Raw genomic sequence first — 27212 nt, forward strand, 5'->3', positions numbered from 1 at the left:
CTTGACCAGGATCACTAAGGTAGTCTATGACAAACTGGATTTCTTTATTTTCTTGTTTGTTTAGCACGCACACCAGAATCTGTGACAAGCCATGCGTCGTGCTCTGATTTTTCAGCCTTAGATGCATAACAGAGACAATTCATACTGTTTTCATACATTCTGATCTAGCCGGGCTTTCTTCACGTTTACAAAGGACCAATCCCAGGATGCAATGCAAACAATGAGTTAACAGTCGCTTAGAAACCACGTGTCCCAGCATGCCATGCACCCGAGCAATCTCGGAAGTGGGCATGAGAGACGCCATTGCATTCTGGGAGTTGTAGTCTTTTGGGACTCGGCCGCCGCCTGTGCAGCTCCGGCGGTCTACGTTTGGAGAAAACCTTACTGGGTGGCTTAGCGAGGCGCAAGCCCTAGAGAGCGGTGCCGCCCTACGACCTTCGCCCCCAGCCGGTGGCCAGCTCCGCCTCTTCTCGAATCTTTCCCACAGCCCAAAATGGCGGCGGAGGTGGATTTTGGCGACCTAGAGCTGTTCGAGGCGTTTGACCACCCAGAGGAGTCGATTCCGAAGCCAGTTCACACCCGCTTCAAGGACGACGACAGCGAGGAGGAGGACGAGAATGGGGTGGGCGAGGCGGAGCTGCGGGAGCGGCTTCGGCAGTGCGAGGAAACCATCGAGAAGCTCCGCGCCGAGAATATCCTTCCCGCTCGCTGGGCCCTGTCACCGGGGCGTGTGGTGGCGGCTGTGCCCGGGAGGGCGCGGACGGAAATTCCACGAGGGCCAGAATTCCGAGTAATTTCTCTCGCCTCGCGGGGCTGAGAATGTAGGGTTCGAGCGGGGTAAGCTGCCCCCGGGCAAACCTCTCCCCTACTGGGATCCGTATCCTGACTAGATTCGCTCCTCCCGCCCGTCCGTCTGGGGCCGGTTTTATGGGTTATTTTGGACTGTGTCAACGGTTAGATGAATGACTGGTCACCCCTTTTCTCCCCCTTTTTGGAGTCCTTAGCCGATTTCATTTTTTGCGGCCAAGCTAAAGTTGATGCAGTCCTGTTAACAGTGGTCTCTTAGGAGATACCAGGTACTTGGACCTTGGCGCGGATCTGTTTTTATGGCGAGAGGAAAGCTGGTGGTCCCAGGGCCCCTAGAGGTGGGGGCCTTAAGGATTCGAGGCAGGCAAAGAGAAATGCTTAATTGCTTCAAACGGGGGGTTCATTTTAAAGTTCTTCCACTTTGAAATAGCTTCCGTGCTGAAAGGTGCATTGCAAAGTTTTAAGAAAATCGCGCCAAGTAAGTTTCCGTTTGGCTTTAGTTACATGATTACAGCCTTTCTAGCAAGATTTGTTAGTGTTAATTTACACTCTTAGAGTTTTGTTTTGTGTTTAGCTATATATACATACAGATGATTTGGGCTCAGCTAGTTTTCCTTTTAAAATTGGTAAAGACCCCTAAAAGCCGTTGGTGAATCATCTTTTAAAAAGTTTTCGAAGTTTGCCTTTTTCCTCGACACTTTATTGTGAAAAACTTCAAAATAGAGAAAAATTGAAAGGATTGCACAGTGAACATCCATAGATTCCATCCCAGATTTTTCAGTTGTTAGCGGTTTGTTATACTGCATTTGCTTTACCGAAGATCATGATGCTTTAACTTGGAAAGTTTTCTTGAGTAAATGGCTGTTTAACTTTTGACGGGACACCGTTGTTTGAATAACTCAACCATCAGTCTGTTAATCTCCTTTGAACTACATGGCCCCTTTTGAGAAATATCTATGTTGGGAGGGATGAAAACTTCTATCTTAATATTTGGATCCACATACCTAGCCCTGCAACAAAACGGGAGCTCAGTAAGTGTGTCATCCTCAAAATATCTGTGGGTCTTTTAATGTTTATAACGTCGTGCTACCGAAAGTGAGAGTTAATAGTCGAATTTTGTGATATCCATGATTCTGTTTTATGGGGGCTTATATTCCTTAACAAGTAATAACATCAAGAACTTAAAAGAAAATTGAACATTCTGACTCGACCAAGGTATGAGATCTTGAAATTACACCATTGTTGTCCTTTATTTTTTTATCCTTATATGAATATTTAATTACAATTTCTTTGTAAAAAGCATGTTTAGGGTTTTTGTATTGTTTTTATGTCTTCAGCATACTCTGGAGAAATCAGAGTAATGATCCTTTGTTTTTACTCTGTGGGGTTAAAATTTAAATTCTCATAGCTGCATTAAACTTTTAAACTGACTTAGTGGGTGAACATATTTGTGAAACACAATCCAGAAAATTTTAATTTAATGTTCAGACCAGGCAAGTTGTCAACCCAGCTGTTCCTATTCCGCAAATATTTCTGGGAAGTTAGAATTAAGATTGCGGTATTACTCTAGCAAGATTTGTTTACACGATTAAAGTGTATTAGTAAATAGAAATAATGCAAGAAAGAGCATTTTAGAAGAAAAGTAGTTGCTTTTGAGAAAAGTACGGTGAGTAGATTTGCATTCAGGCATCTGATTTTAACAGAAGATTAAATGCTGATATCTCTTAATATAAATTTATTTAACAGGTCACTAAATCTAAAATATGTGCTAAACTGCAGATTTATTATGTGGAATGGTAATTTCACGTTTTCAGAATTTGGGGGTGCCAGGATGTAGTTTCACATACACTTCTGTGTCCCTGGTACCAACCGGAGTAACCAGCTACGTTGGTGACTAAAAGTTTAAAATTTTAGAATTTACATGTATTTTGGAATAGCTTCCCCATACCCTACCTTGCTTCCCCTACGTGAGCACACTTTGTGGATCTAACTCATTTTTGGTTAGATATCAAATGTGTTGATATAACTAGGATTCCTCAAATACCATAATTTTTATCTATTTAAAGATACTTTATTCAGATAAGTACACATTTTCAAAAGAGTTGATCGTTTAAACATTAAATCTTTATTTATAGCATTGTCGCCTTTTCCAATTTATAGGAAACAAGCATTAGTATCATGAAAAAGGAATAAATTAATTTTTTTTTTAGAATTAGTACCCTCCATATTGTCAGACTGATAAAGCATTTTATAGAAAACCAAAGAACAAAAAAGAAAGTTTTTTAAATAAAATTTATACCAAGTCTCTTGGTTTAATCCTAATTTTTGGAATTGTCATGATCAGATGTTTTTCTTCTTTTTTTTTCAGTAAACAGTATTTTTTTCTTTCTTTTTTTTCTACTCTATATTATGAAACATTTCAAATAAACAGAAAGTGGGAAAAATAGTAAAAGTAATACCCATATTTTCATCAGATTTAACAATTAATATTTTGTCATATTTTCTTCTTTTAATCTCATATGCACATTTTACCCCAAATATTCCATGTTTTTTTTTAAAAAAGACTTTTTCATACGTAACCACACCATTCTTAGAACTAATAACTGTCATGATTTCCTTAACATTCCCTCTCCAGTCCGTATTCAAATTTCCCCAGCTGCATGTCTCTATAGCTGATTGCTCAAACTGAACTCCAATCAAGGACCATGCAGTTGCTTGTGGTTTTTAAAAAGATGTCTTGTGTTTTTTTTGATTTTATTTTTCCTTTTTCTCCCCGAAGCTCCCTGGTGCACAGTTGTATATTTTTAGTTGTGGCATGTGGGACGCCGCCTCAGCATGGCCTGATGAGCGCGGTGCCATGTCCCCACCCAGGATCTGTACTGGCAAAACCCTGGGCCGCCACAGCGGAGTGTGCAAACTTAACCACTCGACCCCAACATGATGTATTTTTTAAGACTGTAGCTTGCACAAGTTGAAACAAGCCTCTGAACCTATTCCTATTTTAATTTTGTTTTCTTTATTTGATTCAAACAATTCCAAACACAGACTTACTTATTTCACATGCTGTACAGGTGAATGTGAGGTAGGTGACAAGAGGAGGAAGCGGAGATTCAGCTGGTCCCAGGTTACCAAAGGGATGTATTGCAGGTTTCCCAGCTACATTCTAGTTCTGTTTTTGTAATAGTTGAAAGTCAAATCCAGGAACAAATAATATCTACTTTGGAATCTTGGATTTGAGATATTTAGTGGGATGTGACTTGCCCTTCAAGAGTTTATCCATTTATTTATAAAGTATTTTATTTTCCTATAGATTTCCAAGCCAAATTCATTCGGCTTTTAGAAATACATTCTTGTGACCTACTGGTCTATCCAGACCCTCTCTTCCTCCAGTTTGTATAGAAACTAGCCATTACGTAAAGAAACTTTTTGTTTGAAAACTGAAATTTTTTTTTAAAATATGTAAGCGATACTTTTGTGTAAAATCGTTAAAGTAGGTAACATTGGTGAAAACTTAAAGTTTTCTTGAGAAAACTGGAGTTCTTGATGATTCTTGATCCTATTTGTAAAATGTTATGTGATCTTTGGTACTTAAGAATTATATTATAAAAATTGTGTGTTTATATGTACATATGCAAGTTTTACTTGAACCTCTTCTAAGAATGTGTTTTAACTTCTGTTTTAGTGGAATATTGATGAACGATACTAAGTTAGATGGACCTTTATTACAGATTCTATTTATGAACAATGTTATTTCAAAGTAAGTCATTTTCCCTTTCCTAAATATGAGTTAAAGTGTTTATGAAACAATGTCTTCTATAAATATACTGTTTTCATTTGTATTTATACCATCTTTATTCTTTTACTTAAAATTTGTGGAGTCATAATTAAGATTAAAAGCAAGGACTTTAGAGTCATATAAACCTGAGTTTGGATCTGGACTCCTACTTTCTACGTATGTGAACCTGGGCAGGTCACTGATGCTCACTGCAGTCCATTTCCTCACTGGAAAACAGGGTACTAACAGTAGCTACCTCTCACATAGCTAAATGAGCACCAGGAAGAGCCCAGTGAATAGCCTCTAATAAAATCACCACCACCACCGCAACAGTCAATAATGTTAGCCATTTCTCCCCCAAAATTAGGTAACTGAGTTGTTTCTGTTAGCTATCTTTAAAGCTTACCCACATGATTTTTTTCCTTTAATATCAAACTAGACGTTTGCAAGCCTTCCAGCATGCTGGGGTCTAGGGTGACTCAGTGCATTCCTGCAGTGCTTGCTAAAGTGTTCTGAAACGGTTTGAGGCCTTGCCCTGACCCTTCCTCAGAGCATGGTCATGGACATTTCAGACAGTTGCTTGCCCCCTCCTGAGTCACTCAGTCACATTGTTACCTTATGTGCTGGGCAAGGTAAAGAAGAGTAACGTACGTAGAGTGTTAGCTATGTGACAAGCCCATTACCTACCTTATCTCAGCAGAAGCGGAAACTGAGGCTCTGAGGGGTGGGGACCCTCAATGGTGAGGGCAGCAGCAGCATGGTGCTGCGCACAGCTGGGCTCTAGCCCTGTTGTCACCATCGGATTAGGATCGACATCTACTCTAGGTCATAGCAGTCTAATTTCTGCACCATTCTCTGGTGTTTCGCCTGCAGAAATCCTAGAATGTCAGAGCTAAAGAGATCTCACAGATCATCAGGTCTGTGAATAAGAAGTTGGCTGCCCAACTGCAGTCTAACGTGGGCTCCTCTGGCACCTCCTGAACTGAGCGCTGAAGAACATTTGATGAATGTAGTTTTTGACTTGGAAAGCTGGAGAAAGTAGACCTCAGTAGTTTTTCTTGCATTACATTTTGGTTTTATTTTTTCCACTTTAATATTTATATGGGTGTTCCCTTATATGTGCATAGGCTCTCTGGGAGGAGGATGTGGAAGAACTGAATGCATTGATGGTTTTTTCGTTTTTTTGTTTTTGAGGAAGATTAGCCCTGAGCTAACATCTGCTGCCAATCCTCCTCTTTTTGCTGGGGAAGACTGGCCCTGAGTTAACATCTGTGCCCATCTTCCTCTACTTTATATGTGGGACATCCGCCGCAGCATGGCCTGCCAAGCAGTGCCGTGTCCGCACCTGGGATCCGAACTGGCAAACTCCGGGCCGCCGAAGCGGGATGTGCGCACTTAACTGCTGCACCACCGGGCCAGCCCCCGCATTGGTTGTTTTTGTGTTACAGAGCAGTTGGCTTGGAGCCAGGGTAGGAAGGAAGCTTTTCATTATGTAACTCCTTCACTTGTTTTGGATTTTGAACCATTTATGTGTGTTAGGTATTCAAAAGTTAAGTACATAAAATTTGTTAATAAAATCCATTTGTTCTTTGCACAAATATTTGCCAACTATTACAAACAGAGCAGTGTGTTAGGTTATCATAATCATTTTTTTGACTTGGCAGCAATGTGTATTTTTTCCTAGTGAATAGATTCCTGAGTGGTACAAAGAGTGATTTGATAAACTTCTGAAAAATAAAATAAAATTTACACATGACATCTTCTAATAATGCATAAGACTTCGATTGATTCATTGTTTTACTTTGTCTGGGTTCTGACCATTTTGTCCTCTTATGCAGGCAATATCATCAAGAAATAGAGGAATTTGTATCAAATTTAGTAAAAAGATTTGAGGAACAGCAGAAAAATGATGTGGAAAAGACTTCCTTTAATCTTTTGCCCCAGGTATTTCAAACTTAAAAAGACTTGAAGATTAGTAAAGTATGCTTTTCATTGCCAATTATTAGGCCACAGGGATCCTCTTGAATCAAAACCAAAATGACTGTTAAGACTATCTATCTATTCATCCTCCATCCTTCCACCAGGCTTCCTCCTCCACAGTCCGTCCAATGTGGCCATGGGGCTTTCTTTTGGGTTATGGCTCCTTTTCTCAGGAGAGTCATATTCAGACCTGTCTATACTCAAAATTAAAGGATTTTTTTCCTTATTCCCTAATTTGGACACATAGTTTTGGGCAGAAAATTAATTTTAAGCCAGAAAAAAGCCCTGTATATCTCGAGTTTATGAAAGATGGATCTATCTAAAACCAACAGATTCATATGCCATCCTTTTTTTGCCCTCTACTTGTTTAACAAAATCAATAGCATGCCCAAAGAAATATGAGAAATTTCACTGTGTGAATATTAGAGCATGAATTTATATTTAAAAATTCAGAGTTATGATTTCTGGGCTTTTTTTTTTAATTAACAGTTAAGGTAGGTAGAATCTCAAATAATGATCTTTAGCAGTTTATCCTCAGGTTGAAGAATGGAGTATTCTGATTAATTAATTTTTTTTTAATTGGGACCTGAGCTAACATCTGTTGCCAATCTTCTTTTTTCCTTCTTCTTCTTCTCCCCAAAGCCCCCCAATACATAGTTGTATATTCTAATTGTGGGTCCTTCTGGTTGTGCTATGTGGGACGCTGCCTCAGCACGGCCTGATGAGCAGTGCCATGTCCTCGCCCAGGATCCAAACCAGCAAAATCCTGGGCCACTGAAGCGGAGCGCTCAAACCTAGCCACTTGGCCACAGGGCCGGCCCCATGATTAATTAAATTTTTTGTTTATTACCTTTGCTTTTCACCTATCATATACAATTTTTAAAGATTTAAGAAACAATATATTTAACAAAAATACTGGATATTATTTTTGACTCAAGGGAGACTTGAGAATTTTGTAGTGGCTTGAGATCTGTGAGAGTTATATTATCAGTATTGACCAGTAATGGAAAATTACATATTTTTTAATCTTTCTTGTTATCTGATTTCAAGGTAAAGTTTGCCTTGCCAGTTTAAGCATTGAAAGTTCCATAGTTATTACTCAATGCAAAAGTCATAGTGTATGCTAATGCTTCAGATGCCATCTTTTGTACACTTTTTAATTTAATTTTCCCACTTGTGAAATTTCTTTGTAAACATTCCTAGCCCCTATTTATGACAACGATGAATTCAAAATTTCACATACCTTAATAGTATGTATCAGAAAATAGAGGAGTGTATTCAAATTCCTAATATTTGAAATTTAAAGTTGTTAAAAATTGGTTGCCTTTTGTAATGTGTGTTTTTCTTTGCCTTAGCCATCCAGTGTTATGCTAGAAGAGGACCATAAAGTAGAAGAATCCTGTGCAGTTAAAGACAACAAGGAAGCTTTTAGTGTAAGTTTGGACATTGTAGTTTTGAACTCTACGGATACGTTTCCTTTCCTTTGTCAGTTGGGTGGCATTTAAATGATAAAGTGGTAAGGTTGTATGTCATCAAATGATCACACATTCTTTGGTTAAATTTGTTATACACAACAGTGTAGGCGTCAGCCTCTGAATGTTATACAGTCGTGTGCCGCATAACAATGTTGAGGTCAACAGCGGACCACATACATGACGGTGGTCCCATGAGATTAGTTCCACAGAGCCTAGGTGTGTAGTAGGCTGTGCCATCTAGGTTTGTGTAGGTGCACTCTATGATGTTTGCACAATGATGAAATCGCCTGACGACGCATTTCTCGGAACGTATCTCCGTCATGAAGCAACACGTGACTCTAGTTTGCTTTTTAATAACTATCGCAATGTGATGCCCTGAGGGCGCAATAGACGTTCTTTGGGGGACTTTATTTTTGTCCTGACCAACCTCTTTGTGTTTATCTTCAAGAACTTAAGATAGAGATAAAAAAAGCATGCTTGTTGAACTTACAGATGGATGAAGCTGGGAGGGATAAAGAGCTAATATACCAGGTGGCAGATAGGAAATTTAAAATGCTGACAAACTCAAATGACGGGTGACAAAGAGAAGCAGCTGAACAGGGGTGAACTCACGTGTAGGCCTTTCAGTACACGTGCAAAATTCAGCAGTGCCACTGCAGTGTAGTGGTGTGATTTTGCAACTTAGAATGTTTTCAGGAAACTAATGTAAGCCTGGATTTGATTCAAGGAAGACTAGTTTTCATTTTGATGGCATATTGTGCCCCATAAATATACTGCAGTTTTTAAGACATGGGGCTGCTGGGAAGTCAAAGAGCCCAGATCTTAGTGAAAAGATTTACAAGGGATGTCACATCTCTTCAGATGTGATAAAGGCTGTTGTTTGCAAAAGATAGCATTTTAGATCACCCGTATAGTGCCACGTGGCAGAGTTAGGAACAGTGATTAAGTACAAAGAGACATTTCAACTCAACTTTCAGAAGGTGGAAATTTGTGTCAGATGTGAAAAGTGAAATGGTACCTCTTAATAAAAAAGTGAATTCCTTGTTACTAGAAATAGTCAAATAAAGGCCCAGATGCTATCAAAGCACTTTAAAGAAAACTTTCTCACTTTGAACTTGATAACTTTTCATTTCCCTTCTAACTCTAAGGTTCTGGGATTTAAAGTGGTGCCTGCCTGGAAACTGGGAATTTTGTGTATTTATTAATTTAGTCCTTCAATAAATACTAATAAATATTTACTAAATGCTCTTTTGTGCGAGGGATTGTTCTAGGTTCCAGGGACACAGGAATGGAAAAAGGGGGCAAAGTCCCTGCTCTCGTTGAATTACGTCCTAGTTGGGGAAGGCAGCACTCTGAAGAGAAGGAGCAGAGTAAGAAGGTAGAAAGTGAGAAGCAGAGGGTATTTGGTTTGTATAGTGAGTAGTGGCAGCCTCTCTGAGCCAAGACCTGCGTCCACTGAGGGAATGAGCTGTGCTACGGTTTAAGTGAAGAGTACTCCAGGCAGTAAGCAAAGTGAGTGCAAAGCCCTGAGGCAGGAGCACTTAGGTATTGCTCACGGTGTAGCGGGCGCTTCTCAGCTCATTACAGGTATCACGCATGAAGGTACTGTTATTATTCTCATTTTACAGATGAGGAAACAGACATGGAAAGCTAAGTAACTTGCCAGTGGTCACCGGATAGTAAGTGGCAAAGTCAGGGTTTGAATCCAGGCCCAGTGACTCCAGAGCGTGTGGTCTGAATCCTTGTCTTGCCTTATAGGCTGTAGGGAGGCCTTTGAATTTTACTCTGAGTGAGGTGCAAAGCCTGAGTGAAGTTTTAAGTAGAAATGTGACATGATATGACTTGAATTTTTAAAAGAGCTGGCTTCTCTATGGAAAATAGTTTGTAGCTGGTTTCGTGTGGAAGCTGTTACTGTATTCATCTCAGGAGAGAGAACATGATGGTTTGGACTAAGATGATAGTGGTGGTGATGAGAAGTGGTTAGAACGTGAATATACTTTGAAAGGAGAACTGATCAAATGTGTTGATGAGTTGAATGTGGAATGTGAGAGCAAGAGAGTAATCAGAATGACTCAAGTTTTTGGCGTGAGCAGCTGGAAGAATGTTGCCTTTTCTGTGATAGGAAAGACTGGAGGGAGGAGCGGGTTTGTAGGGGATAAGAATCCAGTGCAGTTTTAAATAGGTGAGTTAGAGATGCCTCTTAGATGTCCAGGGAGAGCTGTGGAGTTGGCACTTGCATATACAAGATTGGAGTTTAGAAGGGGTCAGAACTGGGCACTTGGGGATTGTCAGCATGTAAATTATATTTAATATCATGGGTCTGGATGAATCACCTAGAGTGAAAGTAGAGAAGAGGACTAAGGACTGAGCTTAACAGAAGGTGGAGAGATGAGAAGAGTCTAGCAAAGAAGACTAAGAAGGACTGGTCAGCAAGGTAGGAAGAAAACCAAGAGAATGGTGTCCTGGAAGGCAAAGGAAGAAGATGTTTCTAGAAGAAAGGAGCAATCAGCTGTGTCACTTGTTGTTAATAGGTTAAGATGAAGATGGGGAGCTATCCATTGAATTTGGCGGTGGGGTCATTAGGAAGCTCCATTATCAAGTAGGGTAATGGAGTAATAGGAACAGAAGCCTTACTGGAGATATGCAAGAGAGAATGGCAGAAAAAAAAGTGGGGAGACCGTTCTAGATTAAAAGAGACTAAAAAGATAACATCTTAATTGCAATATGTGAACTTTAATCAGATCCCAGCTTGGGGAAAAAAGCTATAAAAAGCATTTTGGGGGTAGTTGAGAAAAACTGAATATAGGTCAGATATAGATGATATTAAGGAGTTATTAATTTTCTTAAGTGTGACAATAGTCTTGTGATTTGTAGGAGTATGTTCTTATTCTTAGCAGACTCATATTGATGTATTTATTAGTGAAGTGTCATGAAAATAGTCTAAACCTGGTTATGTGTGGAAGCTGGAAACCAGTTAGGAAGTTGTGTATTGATCTCAGGCGAGAAAAAAATAGCAACTTAGAGTAAAGTGTTAGCGGTAGTGACTTACTTTCTTCAAATGTAAAAAATAAGAGTGTGTGTGGGTTTATGTTTATGTAGAGAGAGATGTACACACAAAAATATCAACAATTGGGGCAGGCCCGGTGGTGCAGCGGTTAAGTGCACACATTCCACTTTGGCAGCCTGGGGTTCGCCAGGTCGGATCCCGGGTGTGGACATGGCATAGCTTGGCAAGCCATGCTGTGGTGGGCGTCCCACATATAAAGTAGAGGAAGATGGGCACGGATGTTAACTCAGGGCCAGTCTTCCCCAGCAAAAAGAGGAGGATTGGCAGCAGATGTTAACTCAGGGCTAATCTTCCTCAAAAAAGAAACCAAAACAACAATTGTTGAATCTAGGTAGAGGGTATATGGGTGTTCGTTGTACTGTTTTTTAACTGTTCCATATGAAATTTTTCCAAAAAATTGGAGAGAAAAGAAAAGAGTGAATGGGAGGAAAGGAAATGGAAACAATAAATATAGACAACTTTTCTGAGGGTCTTGCTGCAAAGGGAAGCAAAGAAATGGGGAATTGGAGGGAAATGTGAGAGTCAAAGCTTTTATTTTTTAAGTCTGGAGAGAGTGCAGCTGATACTAATGATCCGATAGAGGAGAAACTCAGTGATCTAGGAAACATAAGGGAATTTAAAGATGGAGCTTTGACACATCAAAATCTGGCTCCTTTAACTAGGGAATTGATTATTACTTCTAATAATTTCATCCAAAAATAAATCGTTAAAACAGTTAATCATAGTCTTACATTATTTAATGTCTTTTTTTTCCTGCTTAAATAGCAATATTTTTTGACTTGTTTTCTGCAGGTTGTAGGAAGTGTCCTGTATTTTACTAATTTTTGCCTTGATAAATTGGGGCAACCGCTACTAAATGAAAACCCTCAGCTTACCGAAGGATGGGAAATCCCCAAGTATCCTACATAGTGAATGAAGATCTTTTATGCATCTTGCCATTAAGTTCACCTTTAAAACAATTTACCAAATTTTGCAGACTATGATAACTATTCCTTAATAAAATTCACTAAAGGTACCAGCAAGTCTTCAGCCACATTGTTTCTCTAGAAGGGCAAGAAATACAAGTAAAGGCAAAAAGGTTTGTGTGGGGAGCTGTTTTTTATTCTTCTTTTTTTAACCAAAACCATAAACTCTTAGCTTGAAAAGTTAATATTCTTTATTGCTGGCTTACTATAAATAAATTACAGATTAAGCTAGAATTTTAGTATATAGACATATATTAAATGTTTAAATTGATCATCTGTTTGTTGGAATTCATTGGTTCACGCCTAATATGCCTGGGTGGGTGGAAAGGTGTAATTGTTGCTGTCAGTTTGATTGCTGTCTTATAACCATCTGCCCCTTCCCACGTTACCGAAAGGAAGTGTGATAATCTGTTTGCCTCAGTTCTTTGTTATTAACCACAATGACAAAACTCAGAGGTAACAGATCAGTCGGGAACATAAGGGTTCTTGGTTAAAAGACCAGGTTGCAAGTACTTTTAGTTAAATCACTAATTACAGGAGGTGAAAGTGTACTCAGTATTGCAGATACTAGTAATTTGTGATCTAAGTGCTTTCTTGTCTCTCTGATACACTTTGCTGTCATATAGAATTTTATTGATTTGCTTTTATATTTAATTTACATTATGAAAATCTTTGTTTTTGACCAAATAGGCCAAAGCCTCACTGTTTCAATTGTGGTTCTGAAGAACATCAAATGAAAGATTGCCCAATGGTAAATTTTTGTCATATTAAAAAAATGTGTTTGAACCAGAGCTTTCTAATGTTTTTGACACATTTATGGCATTGTGTGCTATGAAGAAACTTCTTGTGTTATTTTCCTGTTGTCCTTGAATTTGAAATCCTTTCAAATCTGTACTTAAATTTTAAGACATCACATTTAAAAAAGTAATAATTTATTACAGTTCTCCATATATGAGATGAATGAAACATTATGAGAGTTAATTTTTAGAGAATTTATTCTAAAAACTTGATTTTATGTTATGATAATATCAAGATAATAAGAAATTAGAGTAACTGCTTCTCTTCCTTATTTTTCTAAAATATTCACCCTGTTTTATACTTGTTCCTTATACATTAAAACTGGAATAATCTGTTTGCTTGACCTAAACAGAGTGCTTATGGTTATCTAATTTCTGAAATATTTCTAAACTGCTTGATACTATTCTTTTTGAATGCATGACAATTTAGCCTCGAAATGCTGCCCGAATAAGTGAAAAGAGAAAAGAATATATGGATGCCTGTGGTGAGACAAACAATCAGAATTTTCAGCAGCGATACCATGCAGAAGAAGTAGAAGAAAGATTTGGAAGATTCAAGCCAGGAGTTATTAGGTATCTCTTTTTCAACCGTAGAATGTCATTTCTATTTCCCCAATATTTGGAACCGTGTATCTTGAGAGTAATTATCAGTGTATAAGTGTTCTCTAGCACAGCTCTAGATAATATACATCAGTTCATTCAGAAACATTAACTGGGGGTCAGCCCCTTGGCTCAGTGGTTAAGTTCACGTGCTCTGATCTGCTGGCCTGGGGTTTGCTGGTTTGGATCCTGAGTGAGGACCTACGCACTGCTCATCAAGCCATGCTGTGGCAGCGACCCACTTACAAAATGGAGGAAGATTGGCACAGATGTTGGCTCAGGGACAATCTTCCTCAAGCAAAAAGAGGAAGATTTGCAATAGATGTTAGCTCAGGGTCAATGTTAAACAAAACAAAACAAAACAAAAACATGAAGCCATATTAAATACTCCACTTTTAAAACAAACAAAAAACATTAGTTGAAATCTTACCTATGTATTTGTTAGGCACCATGGCACATTCTGTGTAACATAAGGCATAGAATTGTTTTAAAACATCAGAATAGTATATGTTTTCATCCAAACAGGAATACAGTTTTTCTTCCTCTTTCATTTTTACTTAGTGAGGAACTTCAGGATGCACTGGGTGTGACGGACAAGAGCCTTCCGCCTTTCATCTATCGGATGCGCCAGCTCGGGTACCCACCAGGCTGGCTCAAAGAGGCCGAATTGGAGAATTCAGGGCTTGCACTCTATGATGGAAAAGGTACAGTATGTGGGGTTAGAAAGTCAGCTCGAGTGTGAATCTTTTTTTTTAATTAGAGAATCGCAATAAAATGTCATAGGAATGGCTGGCTTGTTTAGTATGTGTTGAGTTAACTAAAAAAATATGATAGTATTTCCTTTGTTTTACAAGGAAGGAACTAAAACTTCATTGAGTATTATCAGGTAGTTATCTGGACCTGTTCAATGACTAACTCAGCCAAAGTTTCAGTTCTCCAGCTACTCCTCATAAGGTCTTGCCTTTCTCGGTAATAACAGAAATACATCCGTCAATGCCAAGAGGACTATAAAATTTAGAATACATAAACCCTCTTATAATCTAGAATTCTTCTCTTAGGTATCTACTCCAGAAAAATATTCACACGTGCACAAGGAAATGTATGTATATAAAGGTATTTTTGTAGCATTGAATATGATAGTGAAAAATTAAAACCAACATTAAGGCCCTGAAGGGAGAATGGCTAAATAAAGCCTGGGAAGTCTGGGCTCTGGAGTCCCTGCAGAATTTTAAAAAGGGAGTAAATCCATGTGAGCTGACATAGCAAAATCTGTGCAATGCTGAGCAAAAGCAAGTTTCTGGATGACTTGTAATATTATGATGCCATTGATCTTAAATTTAAAAAAAAAAGAAAGAGGGGCCGGCCCGGTGGCGCAGCGGTTAAAAAAAATACTTTTTACTGGGGCCGACCTGGTGGCACAGCGGGTAAGTGCACACGTTCCATTTCAGCAGCCCTGGGGTCACCAGTTCGAATCCTGGGTGCGGACGTGGCACCACTTGGCAAGCCATGCTGTGGTAGACGTCCCACATAATAAAGTAGAGGGAAATGGGCATGGATGTTAGCCCAGGGCCAGTCTTCCTCAGCAAAAAGAGGATTGGCAGCAGTTAGCTCAGGGCTAATCTTCCTCAAAAAAAAAAAAAACTTTTTATATAAATAAGTCCTCAGAAAAAACATTGAGCATTGTTTCATCCATATGGGTTTCTTTCTTTCTTTTTCTTTTCTTTTTTTTTTTTTTTTTGAGGAAGATTAGCCCTGAGCTAACATCCACCACCAATCCTCCTCTTTTTGCTGAGGAAGACTGGCCCTGAGCCAACATCCGTGCCCATCTTCCCCTACTTTATATGTGGGACACCTGCCACAGCATGGCTTGCCGAGTGGTGCCATGTCCGGACCCGGGATCGGAACCAGCAAATCCCAGGCCACGGCCAAAGCAGAATGTGCACACTTAACCGCTGCACCACCTCTTAGGGCTGTAATGAAGATTAACTGAGTTTATACTTGTAAACCATCTAAAACACTGTCTGGTACATAGTAAGCATTATATAAATGCTTATTAAATAAAATAAAAACATTGGAATAGAGCATTAGGCAAATTATAAGATCAGTGCAAAATAGACTTTTAAGCAACCCATGAAAGAACCAAAGTTTCTAAGATTTTAAATATTTATTTTCATTAAAGTATTACATCTATCCACATTGTTTTAAAATTCTAATGGTTCAGGAAAATGATAATTAAAACCATTCTTGGAAGATGGAGCACTCCCTAACACATTCTATGAAGCCAACATCACCCTGATCCCCAAACCTGACAAGGACAACACAAAGAAGGAAAACTATAGGCCGATATCAGTGATGAACATAGATGCAAAAATCCTCAACAAAATTCTGGCAAACCGAATACAGCAATACATCAAAAAGATTATACACCATGATCAAGTGGGATTTATACCAGGGACACAGGGATGGTTCAACATCCGCAAGTCAGTCAGCGTGATTCACTACGTTAACAAAATGAGAAACAAAAACCACATGATCATCTCAATAGGTGCAGAGAAAGCATCCGACAGGATCCAACACCCATTTATGATAAACCCTTCTCGGAATAACTCTGTTGCCGTGACTGTAAGCACTCCCAGGTCTGCTCTTGGTCCAGAGAGGGGTTTATATTGGCACTGAGCAATGTTTGCCCTTTCGATGGTCTGTTATAGATGGTGCTGACGGGGAGACAGAAGCTGGAGAAGTACAACAGAATAAAAGTGTCACCTACGATCTCTCGAAATTGGTAACCTATCCAGGTTTTAATATATCTACTCCCAGAGGAATTCCAGATGTAAGTATATTGTTTTTTTGTTCTTCTGGGATATGACATTATTATATGTTATATGTTAAAGGTTGTTCAAAATGTTAGCTTATTCACCAGTTACTGTTGCATGAAGAACAGTAAATATGTGACTTGTGTGTTTAACTTTTTAACCTCCTTTATGTTGAGTGAAGTATTATATTCATCAAAAAAAAACCCACACATTTTTTTCTGACTTTATGCCCTAAGAAAGGAGCTAAAATAAAATGGTTAGATTCTGTAAATCTAAGACTATTCTAAAATTAAAAGTTGTTTTTTTTTTCTTAAGATTGGCACCTGAGCTAACAACTGTTGCCAATCTTTTTTTTTTTCTTTTTTTTTTTTTCTGCTTTATCTCCCCAAATCCCCCGGCACATAGTTGCATATCTTAGTTGTGGGTCCTTCTAGTTGTGGCATGTGGGACGCCGCCTCAACATGGCCTGACGAGCAGTGCCATGTTGGCGCCCAGGATCTGAACTGGTGAAACCCTGGGCCGCTGAAACGGAGCACGCGAACTTAACTGCTTGGCCATAGGGCCGGCCCCTTAAAAGATTATTTTTTAAAAATATGGGATAAAAAAAATTAAAAATATAGGATGGTTCTGAGATAGTATTATAATTTTACAGAATTACTTGAGAAGTAAATTTCTACCTTTAGTAAATCTAACTCTTTTCTATTCTTTCTTCCCTTTTATCTCCCCTTCACAGTAAAAGTTCTTGTTTTACATGAGAATGGTTTTCTACAATTACTCTTTTCCATTTTTCATCTTATGTTTCAAGTTTCAACAATTAGCTATTGCGGTGGTGATGGTATTGGTGGTATTTTAATAAAAACATGCATTCTAGGTGTTCTTAGGAACTGGGTGGTAGAGAAGAAGCCAAAGATCTGAACTGAGTCTAGCAAACAGCTATAAAGACAAGTGTGCAATTAATTAAGGGCTAAATTACATGGTACAAACCATCAGTGCCTCTGGAGGTGGTCCAAGTACCAGCCTACTTCAGAATCCCCTTGGAGTGCTCGTTAGACATGCACATTCTTGAGACCTACTCTTAGACTTAACTGACTCAGGCCCTGGGATCTGTAGGTTTAACAGAAGCCCAAAGTGATTCTTCTTGAGAAACACTGTTGAATGTGCTATTGGTGATCAAAGAGAGATGAGAGATGTTAAGCATTAAAGATGAGTACTCAGTTTGGAAAGGAAAGGAACAGGAGATAGATGACTCAGCATGAGTGTATGTGCAGGGAGAAATGAGCAGTGCAAAGTCGAGTTAGCAGTGCTAGTGCACCGTGGCAGAGACGAGCCAGGTAGGCCGGACAGGAGTCCGTGGCGTCTCTGCCTGTAGCTTCTGGTGGTAGGTGAAACCTTTTTGAGCCAAGTGATTTTTTCAAGTGGTCTTTTACTATTCAGTCCTGATCGTTCTGCAGGCAGAGTTGTTTTTTTCCTTCACTGCACCATTATTTTCACTAATTCCCAAAAAAAGGAAAAGTCCCATATGGAGCAGAAATGTAGTTTGAGACCTCCACTTTACCTCCTTTGAGAAAAATCCCAAGGCATGACATTTTCCAAATACGTACTTATTTTTGCCTTCTCTTTTCATCTTTAGGAGTGGCGGATGTTTGGTTCCATACCGATGCAGGCATGTCAACAGAAGGACGTGTTTGCCAATTACCTTACTTCTAACTTCCAAGTGGTAAATAGATTTTCAGGGTATGGTTTATAAAAATGTATCACATGTATCTGTGGGATTTTGTGGCTCATTCGCATCTTAATGCCATTTCTTGCTTTGTATATAGAACACTCTGTGTTTTCTGATGAATCCAAAGGCAAAGGTGTAGCTGAATTTACGTTACCTAGACTTAGCTCCAGAGTGGTTTTCTACGTCATATTTAAGCGAGCGGATGGAGCTTGATTCTTTGTCTATCCCATCTGACTTACGTTTGTTTGGTTCCTCTGTTAGTCGAGTGTGAGGCCTGGCAGCAAGAGGTCGTCTCAGTCCAGCACTAGCAGTCCCAAGAAGCAGAAGAAGGAGAGCAGCTCCGCCGCCTCGCCCGCCGACATGGAGCTCGACTCAGGTAAGTTTCGTCCCGCGGTTTCAATTTCGCTGAGAACGTAAGACGAATTACTGTGCTCCTGAGTCCGGTAAGAACGGGAAACTCTTTATGAGCACTACTAAATAGTAAATCTTTGATTTTATCCTTGGCGATCAGGGCATCACCACTTTTACTGATTGAAGCCGAGCTGGAGGACATGGCTTGATGTGAGGGCCAAATTGGCCAGCTAACTGGATTCCTGAGTTAGGCAGACCTACCCACCCAGTCCCAGCTCCCGGATCTGGACTGGCCCCTTGGATAGGGGCAGCACTCTGAGACAGGCAGCGGAAAGTGCTCCCCTCTGGCAGCTCGGTTCCAAGAGGAAGAAGGGCGGGGCCCTAGCCAAACTTGCCCAGTTACTCTCCCCAATTGTATCAGTTTGATAAATCGCTACTCCTCCCCGGGAAAGAGAGACCATGAGGAAAATCTGCCCTCCTGGAAACCCCAGGTGGAACAGAGGCCGTGCCCTCTGACGTTCTCCAAGCTCTTTGTTCTCTGAACCCTCTGGGCTTAACCCTGGAAGCTGTGGTCAGCCAGGATCCTGATGGTCCTTTTCAGCAGATCAGTAATCCATCAGCACAGTCATGCTCCCACCTTTATGAGCTCCCATCCCCGCAGTACCAACCATTGCTCCTTTGGGTCTCCTCTTAGGATTACTGATGAGGAGTCTAGATTTTACCCCCAGAAGGCTCTGGAATGGATCAGAACTTTGTTTTATTAGATAAACTCCAAGGCCACTCTGAATCCAAGACTGAAAATTCACTACTTGATTTCCCATCCCAAATTATGCCTAGCTACTTTGGTCCTATATAGCCTGTCAGATGTTCTGAAGTGAGATTAATGGCAACAGTAAGATAAAATGCACTCAGATACTCTAATAGAAAGATGCCAGCAATATAAATTGCCCCACATTCGAATGTGAACCCCCCTTCCCATTTTCAGATTCCCAAGGAGAATTCAAAGGTCACAGATTAAATCCCCTTAAAGTCCAAGGGAATTAAAGTCCAAAATTGAATTATTTTGTGTGAGTGACTTCAGAGTCCAAAATCAAAGCCCCCAGACCATTTTCCCCAATGCTTTACTCTGCTGGGTCTCAGCCACAGGCGTCGGTGATCCCTGAGTGGAGTTCACAGCCTAGGCTCTTAGACCTATGCAGCCTGACTTCAGCATCCGGTCTCACTGTTAGCGAGGCCAAGGAGTTAAGAGGAAGCAGAATCTTTACAGCCTTTGTCACGTATCTTTGAAACTTTGAAAACAAGCAGTTACCAAAACCCCAAAAGCAGTTGTCCCAGACAAAATTATGTCCCCAGAGCCCAGTATCTCTCAGCCTTACCGAAGGCCATACTTGAGATTTCTGAGTGAGGGCAGAAGTCCTGGTTCCTGTCTCTCAGGGATGTTGGGCCCTGCCAGTGGTCTGACTCTCGTGCCTGTATGCTTTGGTTGGAAGAACTCTCTCCGTAAGAAGTGAAGTTTGGTCTTAGGCACTCACAGTATCTGTGCGGTCACCCATGCTTGGTGTTTTGAATCATTTGAGACATAGTTACAGTCTCATGAAGTTTGGGAATGTGTGGTTGTGGCACCCATGTCACACACTTAGGTGCAGGTGTTTTCAGCCCTGTGCTGGGAGCTTTTTCATCTGTTTCTTTTGAGGGAATCGCTGAGGCCTGAGAAACCTGCCTCCTAGGAGAAGTTTATCTATCCCTCTCTCTCTCATATAATTAGCCAATCCAGAGCCAACCTGAGCCTGTGTGGTAAGCTGAGACTCTTGATCCCAAGGCCAGAGTCTTAAGGATTCAAGTTTAGTGCCTCCACATTCCTTCCTTGGCTCTCAGCCAGTCCAGAGTGGAATTTGGGGCAGAAGTTACAGCACTTGCCTGATGAACAGTTGAGTTAGAACCTCATTAGTTCTCTATAATGCAAACAGAACCTTTTTGCATGAGTTCCCTGTAAGAAGACGGAATCTTTGCAGAACAAAGATTATTCACCCATAGGTGCCTAAAAGGCCTGAAATGACCTATTTTCATACCATACTGTTAGGGCTGTCTCAACCGCACTTCCTGAGGAGTGGCTGCACTCCATGGTAAGCCACAGCAGCTCTCTGAGGCCCTCACCATCGCATCTGTGCCTTAGCTCACTCCATCACCCTTGCCCTACCGTCTGTAATCGAATCCTTTCATCCGTTGGACCTGCTTACCAGGCCTCTGCTGGCTTAATTAAAATTAATATATTAAAAGTAAAATGGGATTCTGTGTCACAAAATTGTGATTTGGTTTGGAGTTGTGAACTCTAACTACCTAAATGTCTTTTTCCTATTTACTTTAACAATGTTAACATAACATCCTTATGCTAATATTGTGATATTTTGTGCAAATAAAACTTGGGTTAAACTGTTTGGATATGATTTATTCTTAAAAGCATCATGGACACAAATTGTTAAAGAACTAAGTTACCAGCTTGGTGTTACCTTCTCGCTGCCCCCTGCTCCTCCCCCTCCTCCTCCTCGTGTGTGCGCTCTTTGTTGCAGTTAGTGGTATCAGTGTTCTTGTAATTCCTTAGGCTGAGAAACCCCGTTCATCTGCAGCTCCATCCACCCTTATCTTCGCCCTCCGTTTCTAGCCTGTTGCCAAAATCCTAACAATATCTCAGTAATTGCCTCTTACTTCAGGCTCTTCTCTCTTACCTGATCCCTTTTGGTGCCCTTGTAACTGATTTTTTTTTGCATCTTTCGCTTCAGCTATTTTATCCATTCTTTGCTCTTCAGAGTGAGTTAATTTCTTTTTTTTTTAGATTTTTTTTTCCCCCTTTTTCTCCCCAAAGCCCCCCGGTACATAGTTGTATATTCTTCGTTGTGGGTCCTTCTAGTTGTGGCACGTGGGACGCTGCCTCAGTGTGGTTTGATGAGCAGTGCCATGTCCGCGCCCAGGATTCGAACCAACGAAACACTGGGCCGCCTGCAGCAGAGCGCGGGAACTTAACCACTCAGCCACGGGGCCAGCCCCTGAGTTAATTTCTTAAAATATAAATGACAGTATGTTTATCTCCTTACAAATCTTATTGCCTTATTGTCTTATTTATTGAACAATAAATTTCAGACTGGTTTTGCATAGCTTTCAAGATTCCATGTTACTCAGTTGAATTTTCCAAATTTGTAAAACATGTATGGTGTGTTACAGACTTCTCTACTAGACCCTGAGGACAGGGAGATTAATAAGACACAACTGCTGCCCTTAGTTACCACTCTCTGTCACCTAGGGATTGCAGATGTGTAAACATCATTTTGATGTACGTGGCCCATATTGATATGTATAGAGCCATCGCCTATTGCTGCCACAGAGCTGGTTACCGACTCTGATGGTGGCACAAAGGAGAAACTGAGCAGCTGCGCTAGGATGGAGTCATAGACCCCTACCAAGAAGGGCTTTTAGCTGTATCTTGAGAGATGAATTCAGGGATTTACCAGGGAGATGAGTAGGGTTAGGGCATTTGAGACAGTGGGAAATGCAAATGCAGAAGCATGAAGTATCACGGCACACCGTGCCAACATCAGAGTGACAGCTGGAGTTTAAACCAGGCAGTAAGAAATGATGTGGTGGAAGTAGGCAAATTCTTGGTCGTAGAGAGCCCTACAAGGCGTAGAGGAGATCACACTTCATCCTGTAGTTGATCAGAGGGCACTGAGGGGTTTCCAGTGAGGTGGGAAGATTAATAGGATCAGATTTGTGTTTTAGAAAAATTAATAGTTTGGAGGATGGATATTAGGAAAATGAGTCCAGAGGCAGGGATGACTTTAATATGGGCCAGAAATAACATAGTGGCTGTGACACTCTCTAGGAAAGAGTGGACCCCAGAGAGCCAAGGACCTGGGGTAGGGCAGAAGGAAAGGGAGGACTCTCAGATGACGAGCAGGTTTCATTTTGGGAAACTTCAACCAAATACCACTGGTGGTACCGTTACTGAGAATAGTCTCAATTTTAGGAAAAGATCCTTTGTTTTGGACAGATCAGATGTGTTGTCTGAGGGACATATATGTGATGATGACGAGTGATCAATTAGCTACTTGAACCCATAGCTCAGGCAAGCAGTCTAGACTAGAGGTACAGAGTTGGGAAATAAGCCAGGGTGTATTCCTGCCCTGTCTCCTCGGCTTCATCTCCTTCAGCCTTCCCCCACTCTGCAGTCCAGCCAGCCTGCATTTCTAGCCCAGGGTCCTACTGTGTCCTGCCGCGAGCCCCAATCTTCAGTTACAGCAGACTGTCTAGAGATTACTCTGTATCTCCATGCCATTGTTAATATTTCCCCACCCTAAAATGATGTAAACAGCATGGAGATGGATTCCCCAGGGGTGTGGGTAAAGTTTCTGGTGCCAGAAGTGCCTGCAGCTCTCCCCGCAGGGCTTCTTTTCAGGTAGATTGAGGACATTAGGTGATGGACATGATAGCTGAGGAACCACAGTTTTCCCCTCTTGAGCCAGTTATTTTGGGCCATTGACTCTCTGGATACCCCTGAGTTCAAATAACTAATGTTAGTAAAACCAAATGCTGTGACAACTTGAAGTATTGTATCTTTCTTATTTCAGATGCAGAGGTCCCGCGTGGTTCTCCGAGCAGCGAAGCTTTTCAGTTTCAGCCACCACTGCCCCCTGGCACTCCTCCCCCTCTGCCACGGGGAACTCCTCCACCCATCTTCACCCCTCCGCTCCCCAAAGGCACCCCGCCGCTGACTCCCAGTGACTCACCACAAACCAGAACAGCATCTGCAGCTGTGGATGCGGACGCACTGACTCTGGAAGAACTCGAAGAGCAGCAGAGGCGGATCTGGGCGGCCCTAGAGCAGGCTGAGAGCGTAAACAGCGATTCTGATATTCCCGCTGACACACCCTTGACTGGGAATTCGGTTGCCTCTTCACCTTGTCCAAACGAACTAGACCTCCCTTTCCCAGTGGGAAAAACACCTGAAAAACAGACTCCAGAGGAGCCTGAGATCCCAGGTACTTGTGCAAAGGAATCGGAAGTTGACCGTCCCTCGAGTCCAGATTCTGAGGCTGCATCGCTTTGTCAGAAGGAAAAGAAAGAATCTACTCAGGTAGACTCTCAAGGTGCTCTTCTTGATAATGGCAGCGTTGTGTCAAACTGTGACATTAGGAATGGAGGAAGCCATGTGGACACCAGTCCTTCAACAGCCACTAAAGTTCATAGTCCCATACCTGACATGAGCAAGTTTGCAACTGGAATAACACCATTTGAATTTGAGAATATGGCAGAATCTACTGGAATGTACCTCAGGATAAGAAACTTGTTAAAGAACTCGCCCCGAAACCAGCAAAAAAACAAAAAGGCTTCTGATTAACTGCTTGACATAGCACGAAGAGCTATTTAATTCTCTGTAACTTTGTGTTCTGTTAATTAGTACTAACCAAATGGACAGATAAAATTGTTTTCCTATTTGTCCCTCCCATATTTAAAAATCTATCCAGGACTTAATTGTGGCCTAAAGTCAGGCCTATTTTAAAGAATGGAAAGCCTGGGTTTGCTGGTTTACTCTATTTTATTCTCTGATCAAAACTTGGGGGGTGGGGGATGGTCTAAGTATGAGCTGGTTTAGAGATAGTTTGTCAAGGTTTATACTATTTTTGGATTGTGAGTGTCTGTCAAGAGTGATGCTTTTTATCTGTCTTTTGTACGTTGTTTTCCCTTTCTACGTTTTGCTAATTATCCTGTATATAAGTTTAATATATCACTTTTTAAAAGAAACAAATCTAACCATTTTAAATTCATATGTCAACTTTGACAACCAAATGAGAACAATCAGGGTGGAGCAGCTTTATCCCATTTGGGGTATTTTTGTAAGTGATTTACATGCATCAGTTTTAATAACACTTTTACTTTTTTGTAACTTGGTTCTTCATATAAGCTTGCTATACAGGTAGCTCAGCTTTGTGTACAGAGGTTTAATAAATTAGTTTTCATATGCATAATCTAAGACTTTGAATGCAAAAAAGTGATTCACAGTCAAATTAGTATAGACAACCTTTTAAGTTTCGAAGTTAACTCTGTGGTTGCAAAAATTGGTGGTAGCAAAGGAACTATAAGAAATTGCAAGTTTGGATGTTTTCAGTGGATTTCAGCCTTAAATATAAAAAACAGAATCTTTTAAAGTAAATTATTTTGAAAAAAATGGAGGGCAGCTAGCATTTGTACAAAAATAATTTTCTAGATTTGAACCCTAAGATAATTAATAGTTTAAAAAAGTAGACATAAAAAAATTGCTTTTAACTGTCAGATGTATAAGATAGAGCTGAAACTATGGGTTTTGTCTTTTTCTGGAATGCCGTTACATCCTTCTAGTCATGTCCATAATGACGAACGTTCGGGTGATCTTGAACTGTCAGTCTCGGGCAGTGCTATCCTGCTCTCAGGCCAGCAGAGGGAGCAGAATCCAGCCAGTCTAGAATTCACTTTCATTTTGAGAGCCTGAGTAACCAAATTTACTGTCCTATAACAGTAAGGAGGAGGAAAGTTATATGAAAAGGGGAAATTTATTTTCAAGGCCTTCACAGAACATGCTGGAAATTGAATAAAATGTTGACTACTTGTGGCTTTTTTCTCTGAGTTGAAGTACATGTAAAAGTAATCCTTTACAGTAGTTTACACAGTGCTTTTACGTTACCTTAGTCTTTCTATGGGGTAAATGTATTATCGCCACATTACGTATATAACATGAGGAAACTTCAGCAGCAGTGACAGGCTAAAGGGACTCGTCACCATCCAAGAAGTGGTTCTTGAGAGGCCAGGCTTCAGGTGAAGACCTGCCTGTTCCCTACACCATAGGCTAGCTTACACGCCCCTTGAAGGCTTGCGTCAGCGGAGCCTCTGTGCGCACCAGAGGGGTCTAACAGTTACCTCCTTAGCAGGGGCCACAGACATCATGTTAAGGTATTGTGCACTACCTCATTTTCACAATCACCGTGTTCAGTAGGTTTTGTTGTGTCATTTTTTAGAGGAAATGCCTAAGCCACACAGCTGGTAAGTAACCTAGTGAACCTGAATCAGAGCTCTCTGACCCCCACATCCATGCTCCTGACCACTGTACCGCCTCCCTGTCAGTGCCATAAAAGCTCTGGTTTCTCAAAAAGTTGGCTCCTAGTTTTTGATTTATTCAATTACATATTGAAGGCACTTGTGTTAAGTCGTTGTGCGTGCTTTGAGGCATTAAAAGAAGAAAATAGACTCTGCTTTAAGGAGCTTATACACTAGTGGAAGAAGATACATGATTCCTTCTTAGTTACGAGATTCACTAAGTGGCCTTGTGAACAGGGCAAGGTCCCTGGGCCACTTTGGGGTCATAGGAGAAGCAGCTAAGGAGGGCTGGCCTCAAATTCACAGGGCCATGGGTTTAAGTATTCATTGGAGGGTATTTGAAGACTTCTGGAAAGAGAAACTTTGAGCTGATCCTTAACAGGAGAATTTCCGTAGACAAAATGAGCATTGAGATGTACAAGAAATAGCGCGAGTGAAACAACAGGAGCACTCAGGAAATGGCGGATGGTAGAGAAGAGGACTTGTAAAAGGGTGGTTCGTTCATTGATGCTAAGAACTGTTGATTGCTTTGCTATGGAGTTTGAATTTTAAGGAAAAGGATCTGATGAAGATCTTTCAGTGAGGAGTGATATTTCAGGAAAAGAAATCCTAAAGCAAAATTCAGAATAAGTTGAAGAGACGTTTTATAAAAGGGAGCCCAGAAAAATGGGAAGTAGTTGCCTTCAGAAGGTGCCCCATTTTAAAAGTTTATTCTCTGCTGTACGTGTGTGTTATGAAGAGAACGGTGGGTGGAGGAGTAAGTTACTGTTTGGACTTGTCCGTGCGGGCACAGGTCTGCAGGTGTGGGCAGGTGAGGTCATAATTCAGCACTTGTGATTCAGGATGGACTTGGAGCAGGGTGGGGACCGGCTTCTAATCCTTGCCTTCGTTTGAAAGGAATGTGAAGTGTAACATGGGTTGCTAAAACAAAGCCAGCTGTCATCTCCTTGGGCGGGTAAGAGAAAGAGGCTCTGTCCTTAGGAAAATACCAAAGGACCGATTTCTTATTTCAAAAGCTTGCATTTTCTTAAGTCGTCAAAAATATGGTCTACTTTCCACCAAGAGGCTTCCATCTAGTTGGTTCTATCCTTCAAGTTCTCTGCCGGAGTCATTTTCCCCTTCTGTCTCATACTTTGTAGGTTATCATTAGCAGGCAAAACCAACAAGGGTGTTGTAACAATTTTGAATACCCAAGTAGCTTGTAAGGCATGACTCAGTTTCCAAGAACCCAGTGTGTCCGCACAACCTGTGTTTTTCTTCAGCCATTAGGAAAATTCTTTTTCCTTCAACTTAGTATATTCATTTGCTTTAATGGTATAAATTCACTTTAAAATGTTTAGGGTTGGGGGCCAGCCCCATGGCACGCTCCGCTTCGGAGGCCCAGGGTTTTGCCAGTTCGGATCCTGGATAAAATCTTTAAAAAAACTTTAAGGGGCTGGCCCTGTGGCCGAGTGGTTAAGTCCGCGCACTCCGCTGCAGGCGGCCCAGTGTTTCGTTGGTTCGAATCCTGGGCGCAGACATGGCACTGCTCGTCGAGCCACGCTGAGGCGGCGTCCCACATGCCACAACTAGAAGGACCCACAACTAAAAACATACAACTATGTACCTGGTGGCTTTGGGGAGAAAAAGGAAAAAATAAGAAATCTTAAAAAAAAAAAAAACTTTAAAAAAATCTTAATTTTTTAAATTAAATGGATAAAATCGTGGATAAAATCTTTAAAAAAATGTTTAGGGTTAAAT

At 40.8% G+C, this 27212-nt stretch overlaps 1 protein-coding gene and 1 non-coding gene across 3 annotated transcripts; both read left to right on the forward strand.

Annotated features, from left to right (window-relative positions):
• The first annotated feature begins 266 nt into the window (after window positions 1–266).
• On the forward strand, window positions 267–25004 carry ZCCHC8 (zinc finger CCHC-type containing 8). 2 transcript variants are annotated; one of them, XM_014858750.3, is made up of 14 exons: window positions 267–692; window positions 1980–2022; window positions 4490–4564; window positions 6421–6526; window positions 7918–7995; window positions 11897–12000; window positions 12117–12182; window positions 12760–12820; window positions 13297–13439; window positions 14028–14170; window positions 16175–16296; window positions 17910–17996; window positions 18264–18378; window positions 22973–25004. In XM_014858750.3, the coding sequence occupies exons 1-14, from the start codon at window positions 494–496 to the stop codon at window positions 23740–23742; spliced, it is 2112 nt and encodes a 703-aa protein (XP_014714236.2). In that variant the 5' UTR covers window positions 267–493; the 3' UTR covers window positions 23743–25004. The 2 variants fall into 2 exon arrangements, with proteins under 2 accessions (XP_014714236.2, XP_070372045.1); XM_070515944.1 differs by lacking the exons at window positions 11897–12000; window positions 12117–12182 and having other exon boundaries at window positions 332–692.
• LOC123288502 (small nucleolar RNA SNORA9) lies at window positions 5026–5160 on the forward strand. Its single transcript, XR_006532201.1, has one exon. It is a non-coding gene; the product is annotated as a small nucleolar RNA SNORA9 (small nucleolar RNA).
• Window positions 25005–27212: the final 2208 nt, after the last annotated feature.

Source organism: Equus asinus, chromosome 8 (genome assembly GCF_041296235.1).
Source record: "Equus asinus isolate D_3611 breed Donkey chromosome 8, EquAss-T2T_v2, whole genome shotgun sequence".
In the NCBI taxonomy this organism is placed as follows: Eukaryota; Metazoa; Chordata; class Mammalia; order Perissodactyla; family Equidae; genus Equus; species Equus asinus.

Excerpts from the sequence above, each read along its gene's own strand:
- ZCCHC8 (XM_014858750.3), top strand. The coding sequence starts at position 494 with ATGGCGGCGGAGGTGGATTTTGGCGACCTAGAGCTGTTCGAGGCGTTT. Across the intron at positions 2,023-4,489 it reads AACATTCTGACTCGACCAAG|TGGAATATTGATGAACGATA; the intron begins GTATGAGATCTT and ends CTTCTGTTTTAG. Across the intron at positions 12,821-13,296 it reads AAATGAAAGATTGCCCAATG|CCTCGAAATGCTGCCCGAAT; the intron begins GTAAATTTTTGT and ends ATGACAATTTAG.